At 31.2% G+C, this 25,714-nt stretch overlaps 3 protein-coding genes across 3 annotated transcripts; 1 reads left to right on the forward strand and 2 right to left on the reverse strand.

The window, feature by feature from the left end:
- Nucleotides 1-6,969: 6,969 nt before the first annotated feature.
- LOC126907248 (uncharacterized) lies at nucleotides 6,970-9,453 on the reverse strand. The gene is made up of 3 exons (XM_050688372.1): nucleotides 8,029-9,453; nucleotides 7,700-7,971; nucleotides 6,970-7,111 (listed from the first exon to the last, which is right to left on the reverse strand). Exons 1-3 carry the CDS (start codon nucleotides 9,451-9,453, stop codon nucleotides 6,970-6,972), a joined length of 1,839 nt encoding a protein of 612 aa, XP_050544329.1.
- A 428-nt stretch (nucleotides 9,454-9,881) lies between these two features.
- Nucleotides 9,882-10,457, reverse strand: LOC126907249 (uncharacterized). The gene has a single exon (XM_050688373.1). It carries the CDS (start codon nucleotides 10,455-10,457, stop codon nucleotides 9,882-9,884), a length of 576 nt encoding a protein of 191 aa, XP_050544330.1.
- A 2,406-nt stretch (nucleotides 10,458-12,863) lies between these two features.
- On the forward strand, nucleotides 12,864-14,129 carry LOC126908392 (uncharacterized). Its single transcript, XM_050690415.1, has 2 exons — nucleotides 12,864-13,859; nucleotides 13,927-14,129. Exons 1-2 carry the CDS (start codon nucleotides 12,971-12,973, stop codon nucleotides 13,986-13,988), a joined length of 951 nt encoding a protein of 316 aa, XP_050546372.1. The 5' UTR covers nucleotides 12,864-12,970; the 3' UTR covers nucleotides 13,989-14,129.
- Nucleotides 14,130-25,714: the final 11,585 nt, after the last annotated feature.

A 25,714-nucleotide genomic window follows, 5' to 3' on the forward strand; every position in this document is an offset into this window, starting at 1 on the left:
TGCATTAAAATAAAATTAATGTCTTAATTATCTTAATGACTTATGTCCCTTGCTCTAAATCAATAAATTTATATTTTATTGAACTGCAATCACTGCTACTATCATTCAAATTTATCCTGTTCACAATTCTTATTATTAACAAATTATAATAAAATTAACATATTGCAAACTACACATCATAAAGTTATTTGAAATGAGATAGAATTATAAAGATGCTTGCCAGTGGTATACTAAGAACTCATTTAAAAGGGAGTGACTGAATTTTTTATTTTGGCATGTATGCTAGAGAACATTTTTTTTCTAAAAAGCAAAGTCATGAGGATTACTTGGATTTTTATCCCTGATAACCAAAAAAAAAAAGTTAAATAAATTTAGTGTCCCCATGATTTAAACTGAATGTACCTATGATAAGGACAATAAATTAAATTTTTAGTCTCAAAAAGATAAGTTTAACAATGTTACAAATTTAAAAGACTATTATGTAATTAATTGAAAACATAATAAAAACATTAGTTTTTATGAATATTTGAATAAGGAATTCATTGAATTTAACATAAATTAGTCTAATAGCACTTCAAATTTTTAAAAACTATAGAATGTTCAGTAAGTAAGGAAACGAGTTTCTATTATTTGATAGAACAATAGAATTGTTTTACCATATTATCCATAATCTCACTAAATAATTTTTATTTATGCTGATCCTGAGTTTTCTTTTTAACGTATAGGTGCTCAAACCTCAGTCAATTAAGCTCCGTTAAAAATTTAAACATAAAATTTATGTTAGCACAATTTGATGCTCCACATATTATGCATCTTATTGTGTTGGGTAACAGTTGCTCATGTTTAGGCTCGATGAGTTCTGTGCCGGGACAAATTTTTTTTTTCATTTTATAGTACATAACATAAGCTTTAATTTGAAATATGTTTAAAGGATGTAATATTTCCGAAACATTTTCAAAAGTTAAGTTGAAAAAGCTAGTTTTTGTAAAAAAGTTGATATTTTCAATTCCTTCCTGTGAGCAGGTTAAGTGTTATATTTTCATAAAAACGATAGTTACTGCTCGGTGGCTGAAACTATACTGGCGGCCTATATTGTTATCAGTCTGTTTTTATACGTTGGTTGTTTATCATATCAGTTGTTTACCGTATCGGTTGTTTATCATATCTGTTTATGACTCATGTTGTTTACCGTATCTTGTTTTTGTTGACGACTTTGTTTTTGATTATTGTTGTTGTTTTTGACATTCTTGGCATTTTGATCTTCCTTTTCTGCACCGACAGTTTTCCATTACGTTGATAGTAACTTTTTCTTATAATGAACTGTTTTCAGTGTCGTTAGTTGATTTTCTTTTTGTCAGGTGTATGATGGGTAACCAAGTTTTGCTTATTTTCCATCCGTCTTCTCTGTTGAAATTCTCTGGACATTTTTTGATTTCTATTGCCTTTTAGTACATTCGTTTGCCAAAATGAGCTTCTTTGTTTAGTATTTTTACTTTATCGAATTGAAAGTCATGTCCTTTGTTTTTAGCGTGTTCATCTACTGCGGATTTTTCTGTCCTTTGGTAATCCACGTCTTTTTCGTGTTCTTTTATTTTTGTTGCAAAACGAGGTGGACATAATGCCCATGCACTCAGGCCTGTTGGTCATTGTGCGCACCTTATACCGTATTGTCTTGATTCGGTTTACCCACCTAAGTGTTATGATAAGTATCATCGAAGTGTTATTACATTATATTTATCATTGTATAAGGAGTGGACTATCAATTCACCCATTATGGATGACCAAAGAGTGCTGTCTTTCCGGCGAAATTAAATAACTCTCTGTGTATTAGGTTTTAGTATCTTCTTTTTCAGGAAAAAGTTTACTCAAGTAATTTGATCTTAGTGTGTACAAGGCTTCACATCCGCACATAATGTGAAATGAGTCTTCTTCTTCTACTTCAAACTTTCTGCATAATGATGATTCCGATACCCCCATTGCCTAAAGATTTTAAAGCAAATGACCATGTCCTGGCAGAAGACCCGTCAAAGTGCTTATATGATATCTAGTCATGCTATTAAAATCACCCAATAGTAGACCGGGGGTCTTGATAAACATTTTAGATTTTCTAGGTACTACCAAGTACTTCCAGATTTTCCTGTGTTGTTCATTACACCAATTCTTCGGTAGCATTTTGAGTGATTGGCCAGTGAGTCCTACCACTGGTTCTGGTCCAACATAAGTGTTCTCTGCTCCTTTCCTTGCTAGAAAGTCAGTTTTTTCATTTCAAGTGACACCATTGTGTCTTGGTACTCATGTTAGAGTAACTTTATTGAACCTCGATAGTGATTCTAAAGTTTCCCTACATTTGAGGACAAGCTTTGAATTCACCTGATCATTACAGAGTGCTTTCAAAGCCGCTTGACTGTCACTTAAGATAGTTATCTTCCTATTCTAGTATACCAGCGGGTTCTGAGCCCCTATCAGTATTGCCATTACCTCTGCCTGGAAAACAGAGGATGTTGTGCCCTTTGACATGCTGACATTTATTCGCTTTTTTAAACCAAAAAATGCCAGCACCTACCTTTCCTGATTTTGTGGATCCATCTGTATATATTACAAATCCTCCTTTCTCAGTCAGGTGTTTAATATTCCATTCTCTATGTGTAGTGATTTCTACTTTGTAGGGAATATTATTTTTTACAAAACATTAACTATTGTTTCAATTTCCATTAAAAGAACAAAATAATAGATAAATCATTGACTGACTACTAAAAAATGTAACCCAACTTAAAAATAAATTCTAACCTAGCATAGTAATGTGTATATTAGTTTTTATTGATAGAATTCCCCAGAACTTTTAACGTTATTTGAATTGTTTGAGTTGTTATTTGAGTTGTAAGATATAATTTATGTGAACGCTCAATATATTTTGTTAAATTCAAATATATATTTATATTTTTTAAATATATTAATGAGAAAAACATAAATTATTTGACTTAAAATGTGTACGAAAATGATTGATTTTGTTGAATTTTACAAAACAGTTTTATTTTAGGATGTAACCTTGTTTTAACCTTTAAAAAATCAACAAAGAGAGTTAAGAAAGTAATATTTAATAGACAAGTTTTAATGAATAATTAAAGTTTTATTTCTACTTAAAATTTATATGAATTAATATTTTTTAGCTTTTAAATTTTGCTACATTCATTGTAATATGTATTATCAAATCAGCAAGGTATTTATCGTGTTATGCGGTTTAATTTCATCAATGAGTTTTCTTCCAATAAAAGAAAACAATATCAACGATAATTTTATTTAAATTCCATTAACATCCGTAAATTTCAGTTTAATGCATTAAAACCATGTTAGAATTTTTATGAAATATAATTATATAAAATTTGTATAAATTAATTTATATAGTTTTATCTTATTTGGAATATTTCTATCATTCACATGTTATACTATACAACGTAAATGAATTCATTACGTGGTAACTGAACAAAAACTTGTCATATATTTTCTGTTAAAAGTATTATTTATATACAGAGTGAGTCATTAAATCCAATAATCCAATAACTTTTAAACAAATAATAATATTGCAGTAGTTTATTTTAACGATTATAAAATTTTTGGAATATGTTAAAAATATATTTTTAAGGTATTATTTCTACTTTGAAGTGTTTTTTTATCTTGTAGCAGTTGCCACTTTTTCTCAGCACCCACCGAACCGATTTCTTTCAACAATACGTCAAAAGATTACAAATCGTATCTAGTCGAAGACATTACCCTCTAAAATTGAAAAAATTTTCTTTGTTCCCCGTAAATGGAGGAAATCTCCAAAAAAATTACAAATTTTAAAATCACTAATTTTTTCAATTTTTTTTACTTAAAACTGCTATAACTTTTTCAAAAATGAACAAATCAATATAATTTTTTTTATAGATGCATGATGTCTATACCTTTCATTTGGTATACTTTTTTTTTACATATTTGACCAATTACCTGCCCACAGGGGAGATTTAAAATGACAACTTTATCACAAAAAATAACTTTTGAAAGTATTCCGGAAAGTTTGACACTTTTATATATATCTTAAATTAAAGCTAATGTAATATACATTATCATAAAAAAAAAAAAAATGAAAAATAATATTTATATCCCTTTGTTAATACTCGTGAATGGACTGTAATCATAAAATAATAAAAAAACAGAGTATGAAGCTCTACCATGTGTAAAATATATCAAATGTCGTTATAACCTAACTGCATGAGTAACCTACGCTGGTTAACAAGTAATACTATATGCGTTATGTCGTGTAGCTTAATCTGTGAGTATTGCGTAAATAGTCCTTAACATTTCGTGATATCCGCAGAGTACCATCGACATATAACAGTAGAGTACCGCCTTGCACGAGTACCCTAGACATCAATCGACCACCGCAATGCGCCGATAACGATGACTATAAAATAGAAATAATTAAAATATAGTTAAGGCACTATACTCTAATTATTTCTTTCTGATTATGTAAATTATGCCTAATGTAGCTGTGCGCAGGTGAACTCATGCAGTTAACTTATTTAGAATTGCTCTAAATGTTACTCTCAATAATATTGTGTTATGTGTAAATTTGTCTATTGTAGACAAATTTATTCTATGCAATAAAATAAAAACAAACTTACTTATAGTGAATGATCAAACACAAACTGACTTGCTTTATTTAAGAAAATAATTTTCAACAAAAATAACTAAATAAATATGTAATATAAAAAGGTGGAATATCTGCTGCGTCCTTCTTCTTCTACTTGGTTCTGAAAACTGACCGTCGTTGAGACTACAAGCCACCCTCATTACCTTTCAGCCTGTCAGGTAGTACCGATCTCTTCTGTGACGCTAGGCAGTTGGTCAACCGGTCCGAACTACCTGCTTCTCTNAGGTCAACCGGTCCGAACTACCTGCCTCTTTGTTCGCCGACATTCCGCCCCCTGTTGAACTGGATGAATTTCCAGGCTCAACAATAGGCAGTCTACTGAGTCGTGTTATGGGTCGGCGGATTGAACCTGTTGCTGTTTTTAATGTTGCTATACGAATTTTTCCATCAGGTCCCGCGTAAACTTGTTCTATACGTCCTAGTTGTCTTCTTTTATTAGTACCAATTCACCAAGACGTAAATTTTGTTGTGGTTTCGTCCATTTTGTTCGCTGTTGTAGCTGATGTAAATATTCTGATTGCCATTGCTTCCAAAACTGTTATGTCATATTTTGTATCATGTGCCATCTCTGTTTCCACGCCTTAGTTTTTGTATAGTCGGGTTCTGGAAATGATGTTAATGGACGTCCAATTAAGAAGTGACCTGGCGTGATTGGTTGTAGATCGGATGGATCGTCGGATAATGCATACAGTGGCCGTGAATTGAGAACTGCTTCGACTTGTGCCAATATTGTTGTAAGTTCTTCAAACGACAGCGTTGCTTGCCCTATCACTCGTCGGAGATGATATTTTGTTGCCTTTACGCCACCTTCCCACAAGCCTCCGAAGTGCGGCGCGTGTGCAGGGATAAACTTCCATTGTATGCCTTCTTGGGCGGCGGTTTTAGCAATTGTGTCTTGTGAGTGTTGTATGAAACCACATAGTAAATTATCAGCTCCGACGAATGTTATCCCATTGTCAGAGTTTACTTCAACAGGCCTTCCACGTCTTGCTATAAAACGTCTAAATGCGGCAAGAAACGCTTCTGTCATTAAGTCTGACACCAGTTCTAAGTGCGCTGCGCGTGTGGCGAAACATACAAATAGCGCTATGTATGCTTTGGTTGNAACATACAAATAGTGCTACGTATGCCTTGGTAGTTGTTCGACTTCGTTTTCCACCAACTCTTAAATGAAAGGGCCCGGCGTAGTCTACACCGCACACGGTAAACGCTGGTGATGGATTTACGCGTGCTGCGGCTAACGAACCCATGAGTTGAGTGGCGGTTTTTGATCTCCAACGGAAACATTTTACACAATTTTGGACTTCCCTTTTAGTTAAGTTGCGATATTGATATATGCTAATAATTTTCGATATCAATTCCTTTACATTTATTATGTATGNCTTTTAGTTAAGTTGCGATCTCCAAAAATCCAAAACCGTTGCCGCAAAGATGCTCGAAGATGCGACGGGCCAGCATGCATTAATCTTCTATGTTCAAATGCAATTAACATTTTGGTAAATTCGTCCCCCGGAAGTATTACGGGGGACAAATTTACGAATTATATTTGATTCTCCAAAGGCATTATAGACTTCTTCGTTTGACCTAATTTCATATCTTTGTGTTACATTATTTATTTTAGGTCCACATATCTTCACATCTCTAGAAACTTTCTTTCTACTATAGCCAATTTTCTCTCATCTTCTAACGTTGTTGGTCATGTCTCACATGCATACGTTATGATAGTTCTTGTTATTACTTTGTACAGTCTCATTTTCAATTTCTTTGATAGTAGCTTTGAACGCAGGCATTTAGATAGCGCATTTATACATCTTTTACCTGCTAGAATACGTTTCTTAATCTCTTCGTGATTGTTGTTTAGGCTGTTTAGTTCCGTACCAAAATATTTAAAACTGTGTACTTTTTCAAATTTATACTCTCCGTTCTATATATTTCTTCTCTGATGTATTTTTGGTGGTTCTTTTGTTATACAAATATACTTGGTTTTGTTTTTATTTATTTCAAATCCTATTGTCTTGGTACTTCGTATTAATTATTCTGTTGCTAGTTTTATATCGTCTTCATTTTCTCCAAGTACTATGATATCATCAGCATATGCTAATATTGATACATGCTAATAATTTTCGATATCAATTCNATATTGATATATGCTAATAATTTTCGATATCAATTCCTTTACATTTATTATGTATGCTTCGAGCTACCACCTCTAGTGCGATGTTAAAGAGTATAGGAGAGAGTGCATCACCGTGTTTTAGTCCAATTGTGGTTTTAAACTCTTAAGAACGTGTTTGTCCAAATCTTCCTTTGCATCTTGCTGTTTCTATACACATTCGGATTATTGCTCTTAATTTGGCTGGTATATCAAATAGTTCTAGATGTTTCCATAATGCTTCTCTTTTAACCGAGTCATGTGCTTCTCTAAAATCCATAAATAGTAAATGATATTTCGTATTGAATTCATAATATTTCTCTATCAGTTGCTTGAACGTGAATATATTATCAATATGATCTTCCCACTAAGAAACCATTTTGGTATTCTCCTATAACATCTACTGCTTATGGTCGTAGGCGGTTAAGAATAATGTTAGAGAGAATTTTATAAGTCATACGTAGCAAGGATATCCTTCTATATTTCAATAAATATTATAAACATATTTCGTCATAATCTACTTGTGCATTTTAAATCCACCCTCCAACACGCAAGATGTCGGATGTGTCTAAAATTGGGTGTAGTGTTTTTAGCTTATTATTTTTATTTATTTCTCGACCATTTTTCAAGTTGTTAATGTCTGTTGAAAATGCCGTGTGTTGTGATTTTCGTACCCACACGTTTAATCCGTCCTGTAATTCTGATACTGATAATTCACCAATGAATCTTGTTGTTTTTTCTCTTTTACAATTTTTAATAAATTGTAACATGTACGCTGTGACCCGTTGTAGCCGTTCTACTCGTGAAAACCGTTTGAGAATCGTATTGTCCGTCACTTCAGTGCTGATCAAACTGACTTGTTGTATGCGTCGTTCTTGAATAGGCCTTCGACTTGGGGTTTAGTATTGTTTGGCCATGCGTCTTCTGGATGTGTTAGCCACTCAGGCCCACAGAACCAACGTTGGTTTTCAGCCAATTGTGAGGCAGAAATTCCCCGACTAATAACGTCGGCTGGATTATCCTCTCCTTTGACATATAACCACTCACAACCCGCCGTTCGGTCATGAATTTCGCCTACACGATTTGCTATAAATGTTTTCCATGATCGACTACCTTGTTGGTCAGTTATCTATGTTAATGCCACAGTATAATCACTCCATAAACAGCAACGATTAANTTCTGATACTGATAATTCACCAATGAATCTTGTTGTTTTTTCTCTTTTACAATTTTTAATAAATCGTAACATGTATGCTGTGACCCGTTGTAGCCGTTCTACTCGTGAAAACCGTTTGAGAATCGTATCGTCCGTCACTTCAGTGCTGATCAAACTGACTTGTTGTATGCGCCGTTCAGGGATAGGCTCTTCGACTTGGGGTTTAGTATTGTTTGGCCATGCGTCTTCTGGATATGTTAGCCACTCAGGCCCACAGAACCAACGTTGGTTTTCAGCCAATTGTGAGGCAGAAATTCCCCGACTAATAACGTCGGCTGGATTATCCTCTCCTTTGACATATAACCACTCACAACCCGCCGTTCGGTCATGAATTTCGCCTACACGATTTGCTATAAATGTTTTCCATGATCGACTACCTTGTTGGTCAGTTATCCATGTTAATGCCACAGTAGAATCACTCCATAAACAGCAACGATTAATTTTCACCACACCCTTTAGTGCCGTCTTTACCTTGTCAAGTAGTCTGGCACCCAGTAACGTGGCACATAATTCTAAACGTGGTATAGTAGTGTTTCGTAATGGGGCTACACGTGATTTCGAACATAACAGTTGACAGTACACGATTGAGTCATCGTTTATCGAGCGTATGTATACACATGTGCCGTATGCCAACTCGGACGCGTCGCAAAATACGTGAATTTGAATGCCTTGCTTCGTAGAGATAGTTAACCGTCTAGGAATAGTAATATTGTTTAACATTACTAAACCTTTACGATATTTTATCCACTGCTTGGTGTATTCGAGCGGCAATGGGCTGTCCCATCCTGTATTGAGGCGCCATAAAGATTGAATAAAAATCTTTGCTGTAACAATAATGGGACCCATCAATCCCAGTGGGTCAAATAACTTAGCGATGTCTGAAGTGACGACTCGCCTTTTCACTGTTTTCGCTGGTTTCCATTCCGTGACCTTATAGTGTAAACTATCTGTCACGGGTACCCAATTCACCCCAAGTGCCTTAGTGACTATACTGTCCGAAAAATTTAACTTGTGAATGGTACCCCTTAGATTTTCTGGTAAATGACTCAACAGGCTAGTATGGTTAGCACACCACTTTCGTAATAGAAAACCGCCTTTTTCGCATAATGAACTAACATCACGTTGCAGGCGTCTAGCTTCTGTCAGTGTGTCAGCTCCGGTTAATAAATCATCAACATAAAAATCACATTTTATTGCTTGGGCAGCGACTGGTAAGTTATCACCTTCATCTTTGGCAAGCTGATGCAAGGTTCGGACAGCCAAGTACGGCGCAGCCGCTGTACCATATGTTACGGTGGTCAAAACATACGTCTTTAATGTTTCGGTGGGTCGATCACGCCATATGATTTTTTGTAACTGCTGGTGCGGTTCGCATATTTTAACTTGTCGGTACATTTTCTCAATATCCCCTGTTATAACATAGCAGTGTAGCCGGAACCTGATTAGAATATTGTCAATATTATATTAAATAGATCCTCTTGAATTGTGGGGCCGACCATCATTGATTGATTTAGTGAGATGCCCGTTGTGCTTTTTGCTGACGCATCAAAAACCACGCGTAGTTTGGTGGTGGTACTCTCTGCCTTAATCACGCAATGATGTGGCAAGTATGCTTCTGGTAATGTCCGTCTTATCGGTTGTGTCTCTTCATACATATGACCCAATGTCTCATACTCCTTCATAAACAGTGTATAGGCCGCTTTTGTCTCTGGACAGGATTCCAGTCATTTTTCTAATGCATAGAATCGACGGATTGCCATTGTTTTCGTGTCGCCAAGATTTTTCAGGATTTCGTTGCATAGCGGTAAATTTACTACATACCGTCAGTCTGTATCTCGCCGTGTTGTTTCTCTATAAAATTTGTCACACGCTGTTATTTTTGAGTTTTGTATTGTCATGTCATTATGTTCTTCAAGCTTCCACAACTTACGCAAAAGTGTGTTTAAATCTTCGTCTGGCTGTGTAATCGCAGTGAGACACTGAATATTTGTTTCTGTATTTTCATTACTGTTTACGCGTCCCGCAATTACCCAACCAAACACCGTATTTTGCAACGTAATAGAGTCCGATAATGTAACATGTTCTCCTCTGAGCAATGTGAAGAATAGTTCTGCGACTATCAATAAATCTATATAACTCGGCTCATTATACTTCGGATCTGCGAGTTGAATTTGACTAGGAATCAGAACAGACGCTAACGGTACACGTGTTATTGGTATACGGTCTGTCACATCCTTCAGTAATACAAATGATGTACACTGTTTGTAGGTCGAAGTTGTAGCCTGAATTTGACAATGAACGCGACCTAAGGCCCCGTTTGAAGAATTACCAATTCCGAAGATGGTGAGATTAGTTTTTACTTGATAGAGTTGTACTGAATTTGCCAACTGTTTCGTCATAAAATTAGACATCAAACCAGAATCAAGCAGGGCTCTGGCCATACGAGACTTACCGGTTTGTGTATTTACCACACGAACCATGGCTGTAGACAGCAGAACCGATCCGCCTTCAGCCTTTGCTACATTTGCTACAGTTTTCTCTACCTGGGCTANCTTTTGCTACATTTGCTACAGTTTTCTCTGCCTGGGCCACTTCATTGTTTCGGTGAATAAGCGTGTTATGACCCTTTCCACACAATTTGCAACTGCCATTTTTGCAAACTGCAGCATAGTGGCCTGGTCGAAGATAGTTTAGACACAACCTGGCCTCACGAATTTGTTGAACTCTCTCATCAATTGTGCCTGTTGCTAATTTTTCACACTTATGCACCCAATGATTACCCTTACAGATCGGACACGACGACAGTTTTGTTGTCGTCTGTAAGACCACAGTTTGACGTCTTTTTGCCGGCTGTGCTTCTCTGTTAGATACAACAAATGCCTTTGACCATTGACGCCTTCTCTCTAGCTCCTTTGATTTGTCCCGTGAAGCTTCCGCGTTGGACTTAATATGACTAGCCGCCTCAACAGATTCTAAAATCAAGCACCTTTTGTCGAGAAAATCTCCGAACTCCATGCAATTGAATAGTTGTCATCAGTTGTCTCTAATGACATTATCACCTTTCCCGCTTCACCCTTGAGAGCCGCTCTTAGATGATGAAACTTTTCTATTTCGTCAATATCCTTATTGTTGTGAATCATTGAACGAAATATGTCCCTGAAAGTTAACCACTCATCATAACGTTAAAAAAATTAATTTTTATGGAACATTTGTCATTTTGAATCTTCTACTAGGTAAATAGTCAGATTTTCATAAAATTTATATGAAATGAAATAAAAATAAAAATTGTTATTACTGAACTACATTCCTTTCTTTTTTTTTAACAAAGGTACAAAGGTTTCGATTTCAAAACAAGACGGATCTCTTTATACGGCACGTTGTTGGTAGTATTTTAACAAGTAATTTGTGCTGGTAATAGTTGAAATCCTTAGTCTTGTTACTCTTATAAACGTACACAATAATCTTATGAATCCTTAGTACTAAATTTGATATTTTTTATAAAATACCGATGCCGAATAAAATATTTATCTTGTACATTCATTTCGTGTACGTCATGAAATCCTAGAACAAATTCTTAATCTTGAAAATGTTTAAAACGTGTCAGGCTACAGTGTTTAAGACTCGGACAATAGTACCACGACGTAACTGTTGTTTTAATCATAATATGCTTACATATTATATAATATTAGGTTGGTTTGCTAATTGAACTACTAAAAACTATAGATCCACTTAATGAAACTAAAAAATTCGCTAATGACTTGGCTAGCTGGTGTTTAACTGTAAGAATTTGTTCAGTATGTTCAAACATTGGTAGTAGGCAGGTGCAATTAATAGAAGTAAAGTATAAATTATTTCTCCCGACAGCTAATCAGTGATAGCTATTAACAGACTAATATGACCTATGCTTGGAAAACGATACGTTGTTCCGGCTGCTTAGATGTTATATGTATATAATAAGAAAATTTATTTAAGACATAAATTATTATTACATATTTTTATAAAAATTCAATAATGTTGAGAAAGTGGAAAATTTTTATCGTATTTCATTAAAAAAACTGCTAAAAGGACGCCATTCGTGAGTTTGTTATTAGCAATACTTACTTTATTCGGCGATCCGCTTATGATCATAATTCGTTAATACAAAATAATTACACCCTAATTCTGAAATAAATGGTTCACATTCTTATTTTCTAAGAACTACAATTGCCCAAAATATCTCAAGAAAAATTTTTTATGATATATAAGTTTTAAAATAAACTTTACAAAATTTAGTGATTTCGATATTCGTGAATATATCATATTTAAATTTTTAGTCTTAATAATAGTAATAATTTAATATTTATAAATTAACAATTTAAAAGTGAACACTATTAACTTTGGATAAAATAAATAACACAGGTCTACATAGAATTTTAATCTGAAATAAATATAATCTAATTCCAATATATTTGCATTATTAAATCTCTATTCAATTTAGGAAAAACAAAATATCCTGTCTTTCTTGTACGTTCTTTCAAAAAATCTCGAAAAAGTTTATGTTTAGTTTGTTGCAATAATCATATATCATTGCATATGACATACGTTATTTTAATTACCGTTCACTATACCAATCAGTATGAAAACATTTAAAAACTGTATAAAATATTATAAAATTAATTTTTAAAACAATTTTAAATATAATTATTTATTTTATAGCTAATGAGAGATAAAAAAATGGAAATTTATCGATAAATGTTTAGTTAGGTGTATAATACTAAAATTAAAATAAGTTTAATACGACAGATGTTTTATTGTATATGTTCGTCTTATTATTTAGAAATTCAGAATATAATAAATACGTATCTTTTGTCACTTCGTCGAATTATTTTTTAATCAAAAAGTTTCAGTAATAGTTAATAGTAATTATTTTCCCATGACTTCATCAAAAGTTTTCAAATTAATTTTTTTATTATTGTGTGTGATTTTGTATACAAAAGCACCTCCGAGTATAAAAAAAAAACCAGGCCAATTAAAGAGGTTACTATGGTATTCGGGATGGACAAAATTAAATGATGTAAACTATATAACATACTTACAAAAAAGTTATTACGTTCAAAATTTGATAAAAACACCTATACATAGCAAGAATTGTAATAATAAAACACGAACTTTGACTATATATCTTGGATGCATATACTCAAAAGTTATGCAAAATTTTTTTTCAATTATTATAAACTACCAACAAAAATGTGACAAAATATTAAATATAGAATACGATTTAAAAAATGCATACAATTGTATTGAAAAACTCATAAATATAATATCTATATTAATTGTTCCTATGGCCAAATTGATGAAAGAAGCCATGATTGCTTTGGATTTAATACATAAAAATCCATGGGGTAGTGACCCATTATTGTATAAACACTCTTATAACTTAACTAATTTCCTAGGAGAAATAGAAACTATTCATGACAAATTAAATAAACTAGTTATAAAACGTGATGATATTTCTACATACGATTCGACACAAAATTGTATAAACTCTTTTTTAAAAAACATAAAATCAAAAATAACACAACAAACTAATTACTTTTGTGTTTTTGAACCTTATAACGTGGATTATTTATGGAATGGTTGGGTTCAAGAATATGAAGACATTGACTATGGCGCAAAATTAGAATTTTTCAAATTCATAAACGAAAAAATTAAAGTATATATCAAGACAACAATTATAGAAAAGTATTTTCAACTGGGGTTTAAATTTGATCCAATCACCGAAGAAACATTTGTCCCAACACTAAAGGAGCTAATTGAATTAGGTATTTAAAATAAAAAGTATTAATTAAATATTTATTAATAGTATTATAATTTTTTTTATGAATCTAGAGTTGGAATTTAGAGAAACAGATGAGAAGCCTTCAATGCCAATACAAATAGAAATTCATTAAATTTTACAAAAAAATTGATTTTACCTTATAATAATGTATAAAATATTATCGTTATCTATTTATCAAAATTCACATAATTATTTTGTAAAACATTAAATAATTATTAAAACATAATAATGTAATTTTATTTTTAATCACATTGTTAAGTAATTTTTCGAGCATTGATTATCTTTTCAATGTTTTATTATATAATAAGATAATATTGAATTTCATTTTTGCTTCAATGAGAAACCGAGAAAGTATTAATTTTACAAGGTCTTTTTTATGCCTGTTATTACTTTTTCTCGGATCTTACCAAACAGATTTCTTTCAATAATTTATGAAAATATCACAAATCATATTTAAATGAAGAAATTGTCCTTAAAAAGTTTTTTTTATAAAAATATCTTAGATATTTCCCTTTCATCTGATATATTTTTTTTTTAAAATATGACCTACTTGCCACAGGAAGAGATTCAAAATGGCAACTTTTGAAAAGTTAAAAATTAGGTTTTTCAACTAAACTTTTGAAATATCCCGGAAATATTCCGTCTTTATATGTTAAATTAAAGTGTATGTAATATACTTTAATTAAAAAAGAAAAATATATCCTGATGACTTATTTTTTATTTACAAATGGCTGTCATAGCTAAAACATGATATTTTTGTGTTATAATTTTCTAATTTCAATTTATATTTTCAACTTAAAATTGCTATAAACTTTTGAAAAATATATGGATCAACACAAATTTTATTTTTTTAATACTTTATACACTACTTTCATTTCACATACTTTTTTTTTAATTCAACCTATTTCCCCTTATACAAAGGGGTTCAAAACTTAAAACATACGTATAAAAAGTTGAACTTTTGAAAATATTGTGGTTATACTGCGTCCTTTGTTATATGTTAAATTCAAGCTTATTTTAAGTACTTTTTTTTTTTATAATCAACCATAAGGTTGGTTTTGCAGTTTTCCGTAATATTTCCATTAATCTCTTCAATTGCTTATAGTTTGTTAGGCCTGCATCGGAAATCATTCTGTTGACGTAATCTATTTTCGGTCGTCCTAGATTTCTTTTGCTATTTATCTTCCTTTCTATTATAATATACAGAAGCTTTTCTTTGTGTCTTAAGACATGATCTATCATATTCCATCTTCTTTCTTTTATGGTGCGAAGTATTTTCCTGATTTCATTCATTTCATTTATAACATTTTCGTTGGTTCTTCTTTCTGTCCAGCTTACTCTCATCATTCTTCTCCAGCATCACATCTCAAAACTTTTGAGGAACTTTTATTCCGCTTTGTTCAATACTTATAATTCGTATCCGTATAGTGTGACACTCCATACATATTCATTTATCAACTACTTCCTTATACTGATATTCATCTTTTTAGAGCACAGTAAGTTTCTTTTGTTCATAAATGCAGTTTTTGCTTGAGTGATCATTGACTTTGTTTCCATAGTACATTTTCCATCTTGACTGATTATACTATCTAGATATCTAAAGCTTCCAACTTAGTGGAGAGTGTGGTTATCAATTTTAATTCTTAATCTATTAATAAGATTCTTTTTTTGATACATCATTACCTTGATTTTATTCCAGTTGATTTTAAGGTGATAATTTTGAAAGAATCTTGCTATTCCTTCTAGCGCTTTTTCGAGATCGTTTTCGCTACCTGCAACAAGAGCTATGTCATCGGCGAATCTCCGAAATAATATCAATTCTCCTCCTACTATCATTCCAATTTTGTCCCTGATGGGTGTTTCTTTAATTTCATTGATAGGTTCTACATAAATATCGAATAATTTTGGTGACAGTGGACACCCTTATTTTACCTTCTTTCCAATTTTGGCTGTTCCAGACTTGTCTGACATTTGTATTATAGCTAATTGCTCTATGTTGTATATTAACTGTCTGTTTCTATAACCAATGCTTATTTCTTCTAATGTCATAAAAAGTTTCTTCGAGGTAGCTGTGTTAAATGTCTTCTCCAAGTTGATAAATGTATTGTTGTTAAATTCGATCTCTTTTTGAATTCATGTTTTAAACTTAAGATCGCTTTTCTAGTTCTATTGTTTCTTCTAAATCCGAATGGATCATTACTTAACTGTCTTTCAATTTTTTGTTCTATCCGGTTACCTGTTATATTTACGCGAATTTTAGCCAAGTGTATATCATGACTCAGGGTTCTATATTCATCGCATTTTTCAGTCGTTGCTTTCTTGGGAAGATTAATTATATTGATTTTTTTTAAATCATCTTGTATTTCACAAGTTATATAGATTTCATTAACCAATTTAAACAATTCGTCTTGAATTTTTGTACCTGCATTTTAAATCAGTTCTGTTGATACATTGTTTACACTTGGGGCTTTTCTAGTTTTCATCGCCTTAAGAACTTGGTTGAATTCTTCCCTTAGGATTTGTGCGACCTTATTATCTAGGTTACTTTTATCATTTAAGCTTTTTATTTCTTCGCCCTGATACAGAACCTCAAGATATTGTTTTCATCTTCTGGCAATGTCTTTGTTGTCTATAAGTAGATTTTTGTTTGTGTCTCTTATTTTGCTGTTACCTTTTATTTTACTTCTTCTTCCTCGCCTTAATCCCAACTATTTGGGGTTGGCTACCCTTATCCATAACTTCCACTTGACCCTATCTCCCACATCATCTACGCTCATATCAGCTGCCCTCATATCGCATTCAATAGCATCCCTCAATCTCTTTTTTGGTCAAAAGAGATTTTTTTTCCTTTTAGTAATAGTTATATTACATCATGACATCTATCTTCCAGCCATTTCTCTCTTGCTTCTTTTTCATTTCTATTTATTTTGTTTTTAAGTTCTATACTTATTTGTTTTATTTTTTGATTGTTTTTGGAGTTTTTGTACTTTCTTCTTTCCTCAATATCTCTTAGAATCTTTTCGTATATCCATGGTTTTTTTTTTTTTAATCTAACGTATTTCATATAAGAGTCTTATCGGTTGCAATATGTACAGTTTGTTTGATTGCTTCCCATCTTATATTTATTGAATAATTTTGTGGGGGTTCTTTGAATATCTTAATGATGCATGATTCATATGCTAACGTTGTATTATGATCTTTTAACATATATAAGTCATATATTCTTTCCTTTTATGTAGGTTTCTTCAGTTTTTTAAATGTAACATTGCTTTTCATCATTAAGAGGTTATGGTCGCTGTCCACATTGGCGCCTGGGTAGGTTTTAAATCATCCGACTTGATTTCTGAAGAGTTTTCTTACCGATATATAGTCGATTTGGTATCGTCCAAAGTCCCCTGGAATTTTCCACGTATACCTTTTCTCCGATGAATGTTTTGGTATGTGTTTGTTATAACCAAGGCATATTGTTTGCAGAAATCTATAAGTTGGTCTCCCTTTTTGTTGCCAGTGCTCCTACTACTTGCTCATTAGCTCCTTCACCTACAACAACGTTCCAATTCCCAATTATTATTAAGTTATCACTTCCTTTTTCAAATTTACAGAGTTCTTCGAGTCCTGTGTGCATTAGTATAGTACTTATATTATCACCTCCCAATTTACCCTCTCCACTGATAAGTAAGTACGGTTTTCCATTATTCTTCTTTAGTATTCAAAACTGAGATTGGTTTGTAGCAATTCTCCACTCTTCCCTGTTACTTGCTTACCAAATACTAACGTTATACCATACTACAGTATAAGTAATGTTACGTAAATTTTATGTATAACATTTTTTTAAAAATAATTTATAATTGAACTTGATTTGTACATTTTTTATCAAACAAAATAAAATAACTTTATGATAATAACTCAAACAAATAAGTCTTATGGTATAGTATTAATTTTTCAAACATAAAAAATAAAACAAGCATACTTAAATTATATAAATTATACATTTTAAACTTAAAAAAATATGTTGCTTAAAATAAATATCACTTTTTAAACATAAATGCACAAAATAAATTAATTTATAAAAAAAAAAAAAACCATAGAATACGAAATTTTATAAAATATAAAGTATTCTCAACATTCTATACATTTTTCTGGTGTTCACCACAAACAGGTTTCTTACATTCAATGCAGTCGTGGTTGTTAATCTTTTCTTTTTATAATTACAGAATGTGCAATTGGATCTGATTCAGTGTTATGGCTAGTATCAATTGTACTTGATTGTCGTATTTCACCAATCGCCTCTTGTATATTTTTCCTAAGTTCTATACTGATGTTTGGCATTTCCAACCTTTGACGTTGCTAGTATTTTGTCAATTTCTTATACAAATCTAACATAAAATGTAGTCTAGATAAAGGTTTTTAGTATTCTACATTATTTTTATAAAAGTTATGCAAATAAATCACGTAAGTGTTAACGTTAGCAATATTTAACATGTTGTAAAAAAAACATAATGGCCATCGTTTTGTTTTTCTACTGCAATTCATATTATGAATCATTTGATTGAAGGAGTCTACACCACCTTTTGTAGAATTATAATTCATGACTATTTCCGGTTTTGATCTAAGAACGAATCTTGATGAGTAGATAATATCAAAGCTACGAGTTTATTTTGATTAGGCTTGTAAGGTACAACAGTTATATCTTCGTGAAAAAGAAAAAATGATGACTGTGGTTTTCTTTTTTGAAATTTAACGTCTGTGAACTCATATAGAAACTCCTTTTTATTTTTATTTATACTTTTCCACTGTACTTAGTACTCTGAGTTTTCCATAAAAAGCCATTTTTACCCTCGATTTCTGATTTATTTGGAATTTGTATGTTATAATCATTATCAGTATTTACACTATCAAATTTACTATTTCCTTTTTCATTTTTATTTGTTTTAGTGTTAAATGAAGTCTGTACAACTTTTCTTTTTTGTGATTCTTTCAGCTTTCATTGTCTGTCAATTCATTTAGCAACAAATAATATCATCTCCCTACATGTTATATTATCAAATAAAACTCGATGTACGAAAAATAAAACAATATAAAAATAAAAATTAAATGATAATAAAATAAAATAAAAATACTGGATAAAATGTAACGTGTATCAGTAGCCCTATGATTATTTTACGTATATGTATTTATAATAAAAAAGTTTTAATTAACTCTTTGAGATACAGGGTACACTATGGTGTACCTTTTGTTTGATTTGATATTATCAATTGGCGGTTAGTATTAAATACATTATAGTAGCACATATTGTAAGAAAAACTTCCGAGGAGTTCAAAAATATTAAATTAACAGCTGTACGATTAATATTTATATAGATTTTGATATTTTTTTTTTAAGAAAATGTAGATAAAATTCTAATAACGAAATGTTGAGTTTTTATACCATATTTCTTCCAAGAAATAATTATGGAAGTAAATTAATTTTTTTCCGGTTAGACATATTGGTAACACTATGTCTAAAACAGTTGAAAAGTATTAAATAATATTATTTACTCATTGACAGCTGTTTGAATATAGGTAACTATGGTGCACCATAGGTTTTCGTGCCTCGTGGTATAATACTGTTACATGTTATTGTTCGCGCGTATTTTTTGAAAACAGCGAGCACCCGGCGGAAGATTAATCAGCACGACATTTTTACTTTATTATTTTGTCGTGAACTGTATTTAATATTTTTAAATAAGTCATTATAATTAATATTACTGATATTATTATAAAAATAATATGCTTCGTGACGAAGAGATTTTAGAATTATTAGGCGATAGAAATTATCGGAAATCGGAAGTCTAAGAATTGAAACCGAAGAAATTGATTTTCCATTTGCAGAATTTGAATATTTGTTAGATAATTTTGATAATGATAATGCTGATTGCCTAATTGTCCAGGACGAGGAATGGGTACCACCACCATTAAATATAACAAGTAAACTTAACATAAAGTGAGCTCTAAAAATTTTCAATAAGCCAACTTTCAAGTTAGATGACGTAGAACAAAATAATAATATATTAGAATTAAAATCACCTTTACAATACTTTTCTGAGTATTTTGATGATGATGTTTTCGAAAATATGACTTAACATACCAATCTTTATACGATTCAAAAAGGTGTTACTAGATTTAAACCTACTGATATACACGAAATGAAACGTTTAATCGGTATTCATATCATAATGGGTACTTTAAAATATCCACGTGTACGTTTGTATTGGCAAAAACATTTCGAAGTAAATTGAGTTGCTCAAAATATGACCCGAGACAGGTTTCTTTCTTAGGTGTACCCATCCGTAAGTCATTCAATATTTGTTCGATTTTTTTCAAACCTGGATAAAATTATTCGTGGACACATGACTATAAATAATTGAAAAATGAAAAAATGTATAATATTACACAGAATAGTCGAGTCTGTACACAATTAAGTAAACTTATTAATAAATACGATATACACAACACTAAAAATATATCAAAAACCATTTTATTAAATAAAAACAATTAAATAACAAAAATAATTGTTGCGCCATGACACTCCTAAATTAACGGTTGGCGTCAATAGCTTATAAGGATCATGTGGACCGATAATACTTAACGTAAAATAAAGTACATAACCTTTAAATGATTAATTTATATATTTAAAACGCAATTATCGCCTTATGAGCTAAGGGATACAACAAATACTCTCTCTGGTGTTTGGATACTACTTGATGTTTAGCTGAGCTGCCTCTTTATGGATCACATGAGCTGTACATTGACTTGGTTATCTGAGCTGATATTCTCCATTTCATTGAATCCTCTGCATAAGACAGCAGTACTTTAAAATTGTGGAATAGTGTCTACATTGTTCATAGCAACAATGTGGGCTTAATTTGAGAGCACAATTATGAACAGAGCACTGTATGAGCTTACATAATAACCATCTACGGTGTGTAGAAGTACGTAGAGCACGTTAAAAACAATGCATGAGCTTGCAGGTTAGAGAGAGCACTCACATATTTAAAAACCACAGAAACGTTAAATTGTACTGACAACAGCAACAGCAGCTGATAACAACGGTACAAGTGGGTATTGCACCATATCCAGTATTACCAACTAGAGGTCAACATATACTAAATTGATAACTCTTTTATGGGGCTCAAACAATAATTGTTAGCTAAAGTTTAACTAGACCAATATATATATTAAGAAATTTGAAACCAATCACGATATATCTATGTATTACATTTAAAATTATTACTAGAATATTTTTTGTAAGCAAACTTCCTACAAAATTACAATGCTAAAAGTGTTTCCGTAATGATATAATCAACAGTATGAAAATGCAAATATTGAATACACAGTAGATTTAACAATTGTAACAACGTGAATAGAGTAGCTACTAGAGAACAAAGACGAAACGATAAAAGTTGGTAGCTGGGCGACTAGAAACTAAGAGAGCGATGATTTTTCAGGCATACATTATTCACAACACAATGTTTGTCTTATGTTGATTTAATTAATCATGATTTAGGCTGTAATTAAGGTAGAGAGTGTAATTGATACGCTCCCCTTATCAATTAAAAATAAATATATTATTTAAACTTTCTCGTCAATAATGAATATTTTACATTTTAAGTCACATTAAATATATGTACTTTTAACGTTGCAAAAGCTTTAAAATGCTGATGAAATAGAGTATTATGTAAAATTTTCCGTTTTGGTATTTTATTCTTTATTCCTTAAAATATATTAATAACTTTTATCATTTTTTTGTTTGTAATTATATTATGGCTAAGTGAGTTAAATGTAAATGCATTTTGAGCGAAATGCATAACCTTTAATGTTCTACTTATATTTAAACATTTAAATATTTTATATACTTGACAATTGGTATTGTCCTATCTAAAGTAATAAGTACTATATACTCTAAGAAGAATAATGAATTTATAATTAACCCATTAATTAACATATGTCCCACTTGACCTATGACTGTTGTTAGGTTGAGTGTATCCAATATAAACATTTTAGTTCATTAGATATTTTTACATTCAAATGAGTGTATAAGGGTTCTCTGGGTTTTGAATGTCAAAAGCTCATGATTTTTCAAGAATTTTGAATCAATAATTTTCTTATAGAGGTGTAACTAGAGTTTTGTTCTGGAACATAAACTATACAGAATGTTCAGTAAGTAAGGAAACAGGTCAATTATTTAAACAAGAGAAACTTGTTTTCTTACTTACTAAATACTCTGTATATTATTTATATAGTATACTATAGTATAAATCAAATTATATTCATAAAATATATTCAGTATCTCCTCCTAACGAAAAATAATTTTGTTGTAATATGGAATTATTTTTGTTATGGTGTCATATTCGTATGACACCTGTATCCTTTTTCTCCACAATTTTTAAACTCCACAAAATCAGCACAATTAAATTTTGTAAAGCTAAATTCATATTTGATTAAACTCAGCGTTAGAGAGAACAAACGTTGTATTGAAATATTTGACAAATCATTGTTTTGTCATAGGAAAATTATAAAACGTATTCATTAAATGATTTTGCAAAGGTCAATTTACTTAAATGTACCCTTGACTCACCCTTAAACTTATTTTTTTTTGACTTCCTTGTTTTCTGGATTTGCTTTAGTAAAAGTTGTTTCGTCTGCTGTTATATATGTTGGACTAATTATTTGAATAGGTCGAAAAGTACGTTCTATCAATCTTTTTTGTTGACTAATTGGTATGTATATATTGTTTTTTTCATCAATTTTTATTAGCTCTTCAAATTTTAACACTATGTTAGTAACTTTACCTGAGTGTACACTTGACATTGTATTTAGTACACTTATAACTATTAAGTATAAAAATGTAAAACTAATTACAATTAAACTAGAAATAAGAAATTCTATACAATATTAATTTTGATTATTCATAAATTTAAGTCACAAAAATTAATTATAAAAATTGATGTCTACAGGTAATTTTCAGGTATTGATCTAATGTATATAAATATTTGTGTTTATCCATAATAGTAAAATAGCTGTTTGTATATTGTTTATAAAATATAAAAATATATTAAGCCTGTATATTATTATAATTTCATCAAAGGAATAATCTAAAATAAGAATTTATTTTAGTTACAAATTTATTTTATTTTTAAGCATATTTTAGCTAACAAACAAGGCGACAAAAATATTACCCAGTTAAATACAGTTTGATGATTTGAACTTATTAAATTTCATCAAAATGAGTCCAGTAGCAACAGGAGTATTCGCGTATATGGACACGAAATAAATCAGTATAGTACAAATAATAGCTTCTTATCCACATATCGAAGCTAATATATGATTTTAACGTAGTCTAATAATGTATAAATTATAAAAAAAAAAATACAGCAAAATGTTAGTTGTATCAAATGTTACAAGAATTGACAGTTAGATCTGTTTCAGTTTGTATTAACTTTTAACTGTATAACTTTTTATTGGGTATTAGGAAATTATATAAGAACTTTAAAAATGTAATTTTTATGTTTCTTGCAAAACTAGTTACTAAAATAATTATTGTTAACAATGAAAAAATGTGAAAGCTCAACATTTTAATGATATCACAACATTTTTGTAAAAATGTCATTTTAACATGCTTATATTTGTTTCATATGTATGTTGTTTGTTGTTTAGTTGTTGTGAGTTTGTAACTCCACGCGGCACGTGTTATTATGTCGCGTATCCCGTCGACTACGACCTTGAGACTAGTCTGTCGTAACGTATTCACCCCACTCCGCTCACCACTGGCCACCAACAATATTTTCCTGTACAATTTTTTTTATTTTTGGTTTTCGTACCCGTATACGCGTGCGTGCCATCAATTATATATATATAACAATATTTTATTGTGATTGACACGGCCCCGCGTTGTTTTGTTATACACGATGCCCCACGACTCGTGCCACCTTTAGCAGCCGTCGCTCTATTAACACGCTTATATTAACACTAGGGATGGGTAGTTCGTGAGTGAACTGGATGAGCTGAATCAGTGTGCCATGGTACTGTGACTCAATGACTCAGTGTGGACTACTACGAATTGAATTTAATTTAAAACGTCTTATCAATAAATTCTGAATCATGCGAATTGTGATATATAGATTTAACTTACAGAAGTAAAATTTGATGGAGTAATATTTGGGTCATCAATCGTCTCTTCTATTACATGAGTCTATTTAATAAATTTACTAATGGATGCTTAGATTTAATATGTCTAATTAAATTTGAAGTCGAAGAATGATTATTTTTTAATTTTATACGACAAAGTCCACACTTTACATGAATATTAACTGCTTCAAGTTGAAAAAAATCCCAAATAACACTTGATTTATTCATTTTAAAATGAAATAAAATACCTTCGTAAATTAAATAAAGTGTTTCACAATTTTCGATTTTGTGCACAAGATTTATTGTAATCACAGGAAACAGCGTTGACACAATGAGTAAAATTTTAAATAAATGAGACTAGATTATACATAATGTCAGTTTTTAGAACAATATTCATTCAAGAATAGACCTGTAATCTAATATAATATAAATATAAATTTTTTTCACTGCATGCACTAAACATTAAACATTGATAATACCTACATTGTATTTGTATACCTAATTTAACACATAAATAAATCTATGTGTTGATGTTAATAATAAATAAATAGTTTTTTTAGATTTTAAATTTACTCTTTATTTCAATAATAATTAACAAATTTAAATATAATTAGTAAAAATATTAAACAATTTAATAGAAAAATATTTTATAAACATCAAATAACCAAATAAATTACTTTTTGTGTAACTATTGTTATTTAATTTAATTCCCCTATATATAAACAAATAACGAATAAAAAATTATTGATAGCAATATTACATTTCATTTTACAATAGTAGTTAATAAATAATAATTATTTACAATGAGTAAAATAAATTACTCATTGAGTCAACTCATTTGAGTGAACTGATTCATATCAGCGAGTCAGAAATCCCATCTCTAATTAACACGCTTATATTAGTTTCACGTGTATGTTGTTTGTTGTTTGTTTGTCGTTTGTAAGTTTGTAACTCCACGCGGCACGTGTTATTATGTCGCGTATCCCGTCGTGTATGACCTTGAGACTATACTGTTGTAACGCATTCGCACCACCCCACTCACCAATCGTAGAGAACAATATTTTCCAACTCGTAGACGCGCGCTTATCATCAATTATATATATATATAACAAATTTTTATTGTAATTGACACAGCCCCGCGTCGTTTTACGCCGCGGTGCAAAGTCCAGCAAGTGCCGCACGGCCGACGACGTCCCGCCGCTATACCGTAGTCTTCTTCCCATTGTCAAAATAACATCGTCAACAAACTGATCCGCACTCGCGCACCGTCGTCATCTACGCTGCTAACCTATTGACGCCCGAGGATCACGCCGGACATCGTGTCTTCGACGCCAGCAAAAGTGCCGCGATATTATGCGAAGATTATATATTCCTACCGCCACCGCTAATATTAATATTTATATATACATATATGTTAATATTCATTTATATATTCCTACAGCCGACGCCTCTGCCGCCGTATATGCCTCGTGTATAATGTTCCCTCCGCCATGCCCGCCCACATAAACACGGCTATACCTCATGCATGATACGTTTACGTACTTAAGTCCCTTTAAATATATATATATTCTAATTACTATTAAAACTTATATATTAATACACTTTATTCTCATTAAGAGATATGTAGTGTATTCATTCCGATTACGGAGGATGATTCTCGTATCGTTATTTT

The sequence above is a fragment of the Daktulosphaira vitifoliae genome, unplaced genomic scaffold (assembly GCF_025091365.1).
Source record: "Daktulosphaira vitifoliae isolate Bord-2020 unplaced genomic scaffold, ASM2509136v1 Scaffold_5, whole genome shotgun sequence".
NCBI classification, from domain to species: domain Eukaryota; kingdom Metazoa; phylum Arthropoda; class Insecta; order Hemiptera; family Phylloxeridae; genus Daktulosphaira; species Daktulosphaira vitifoliae.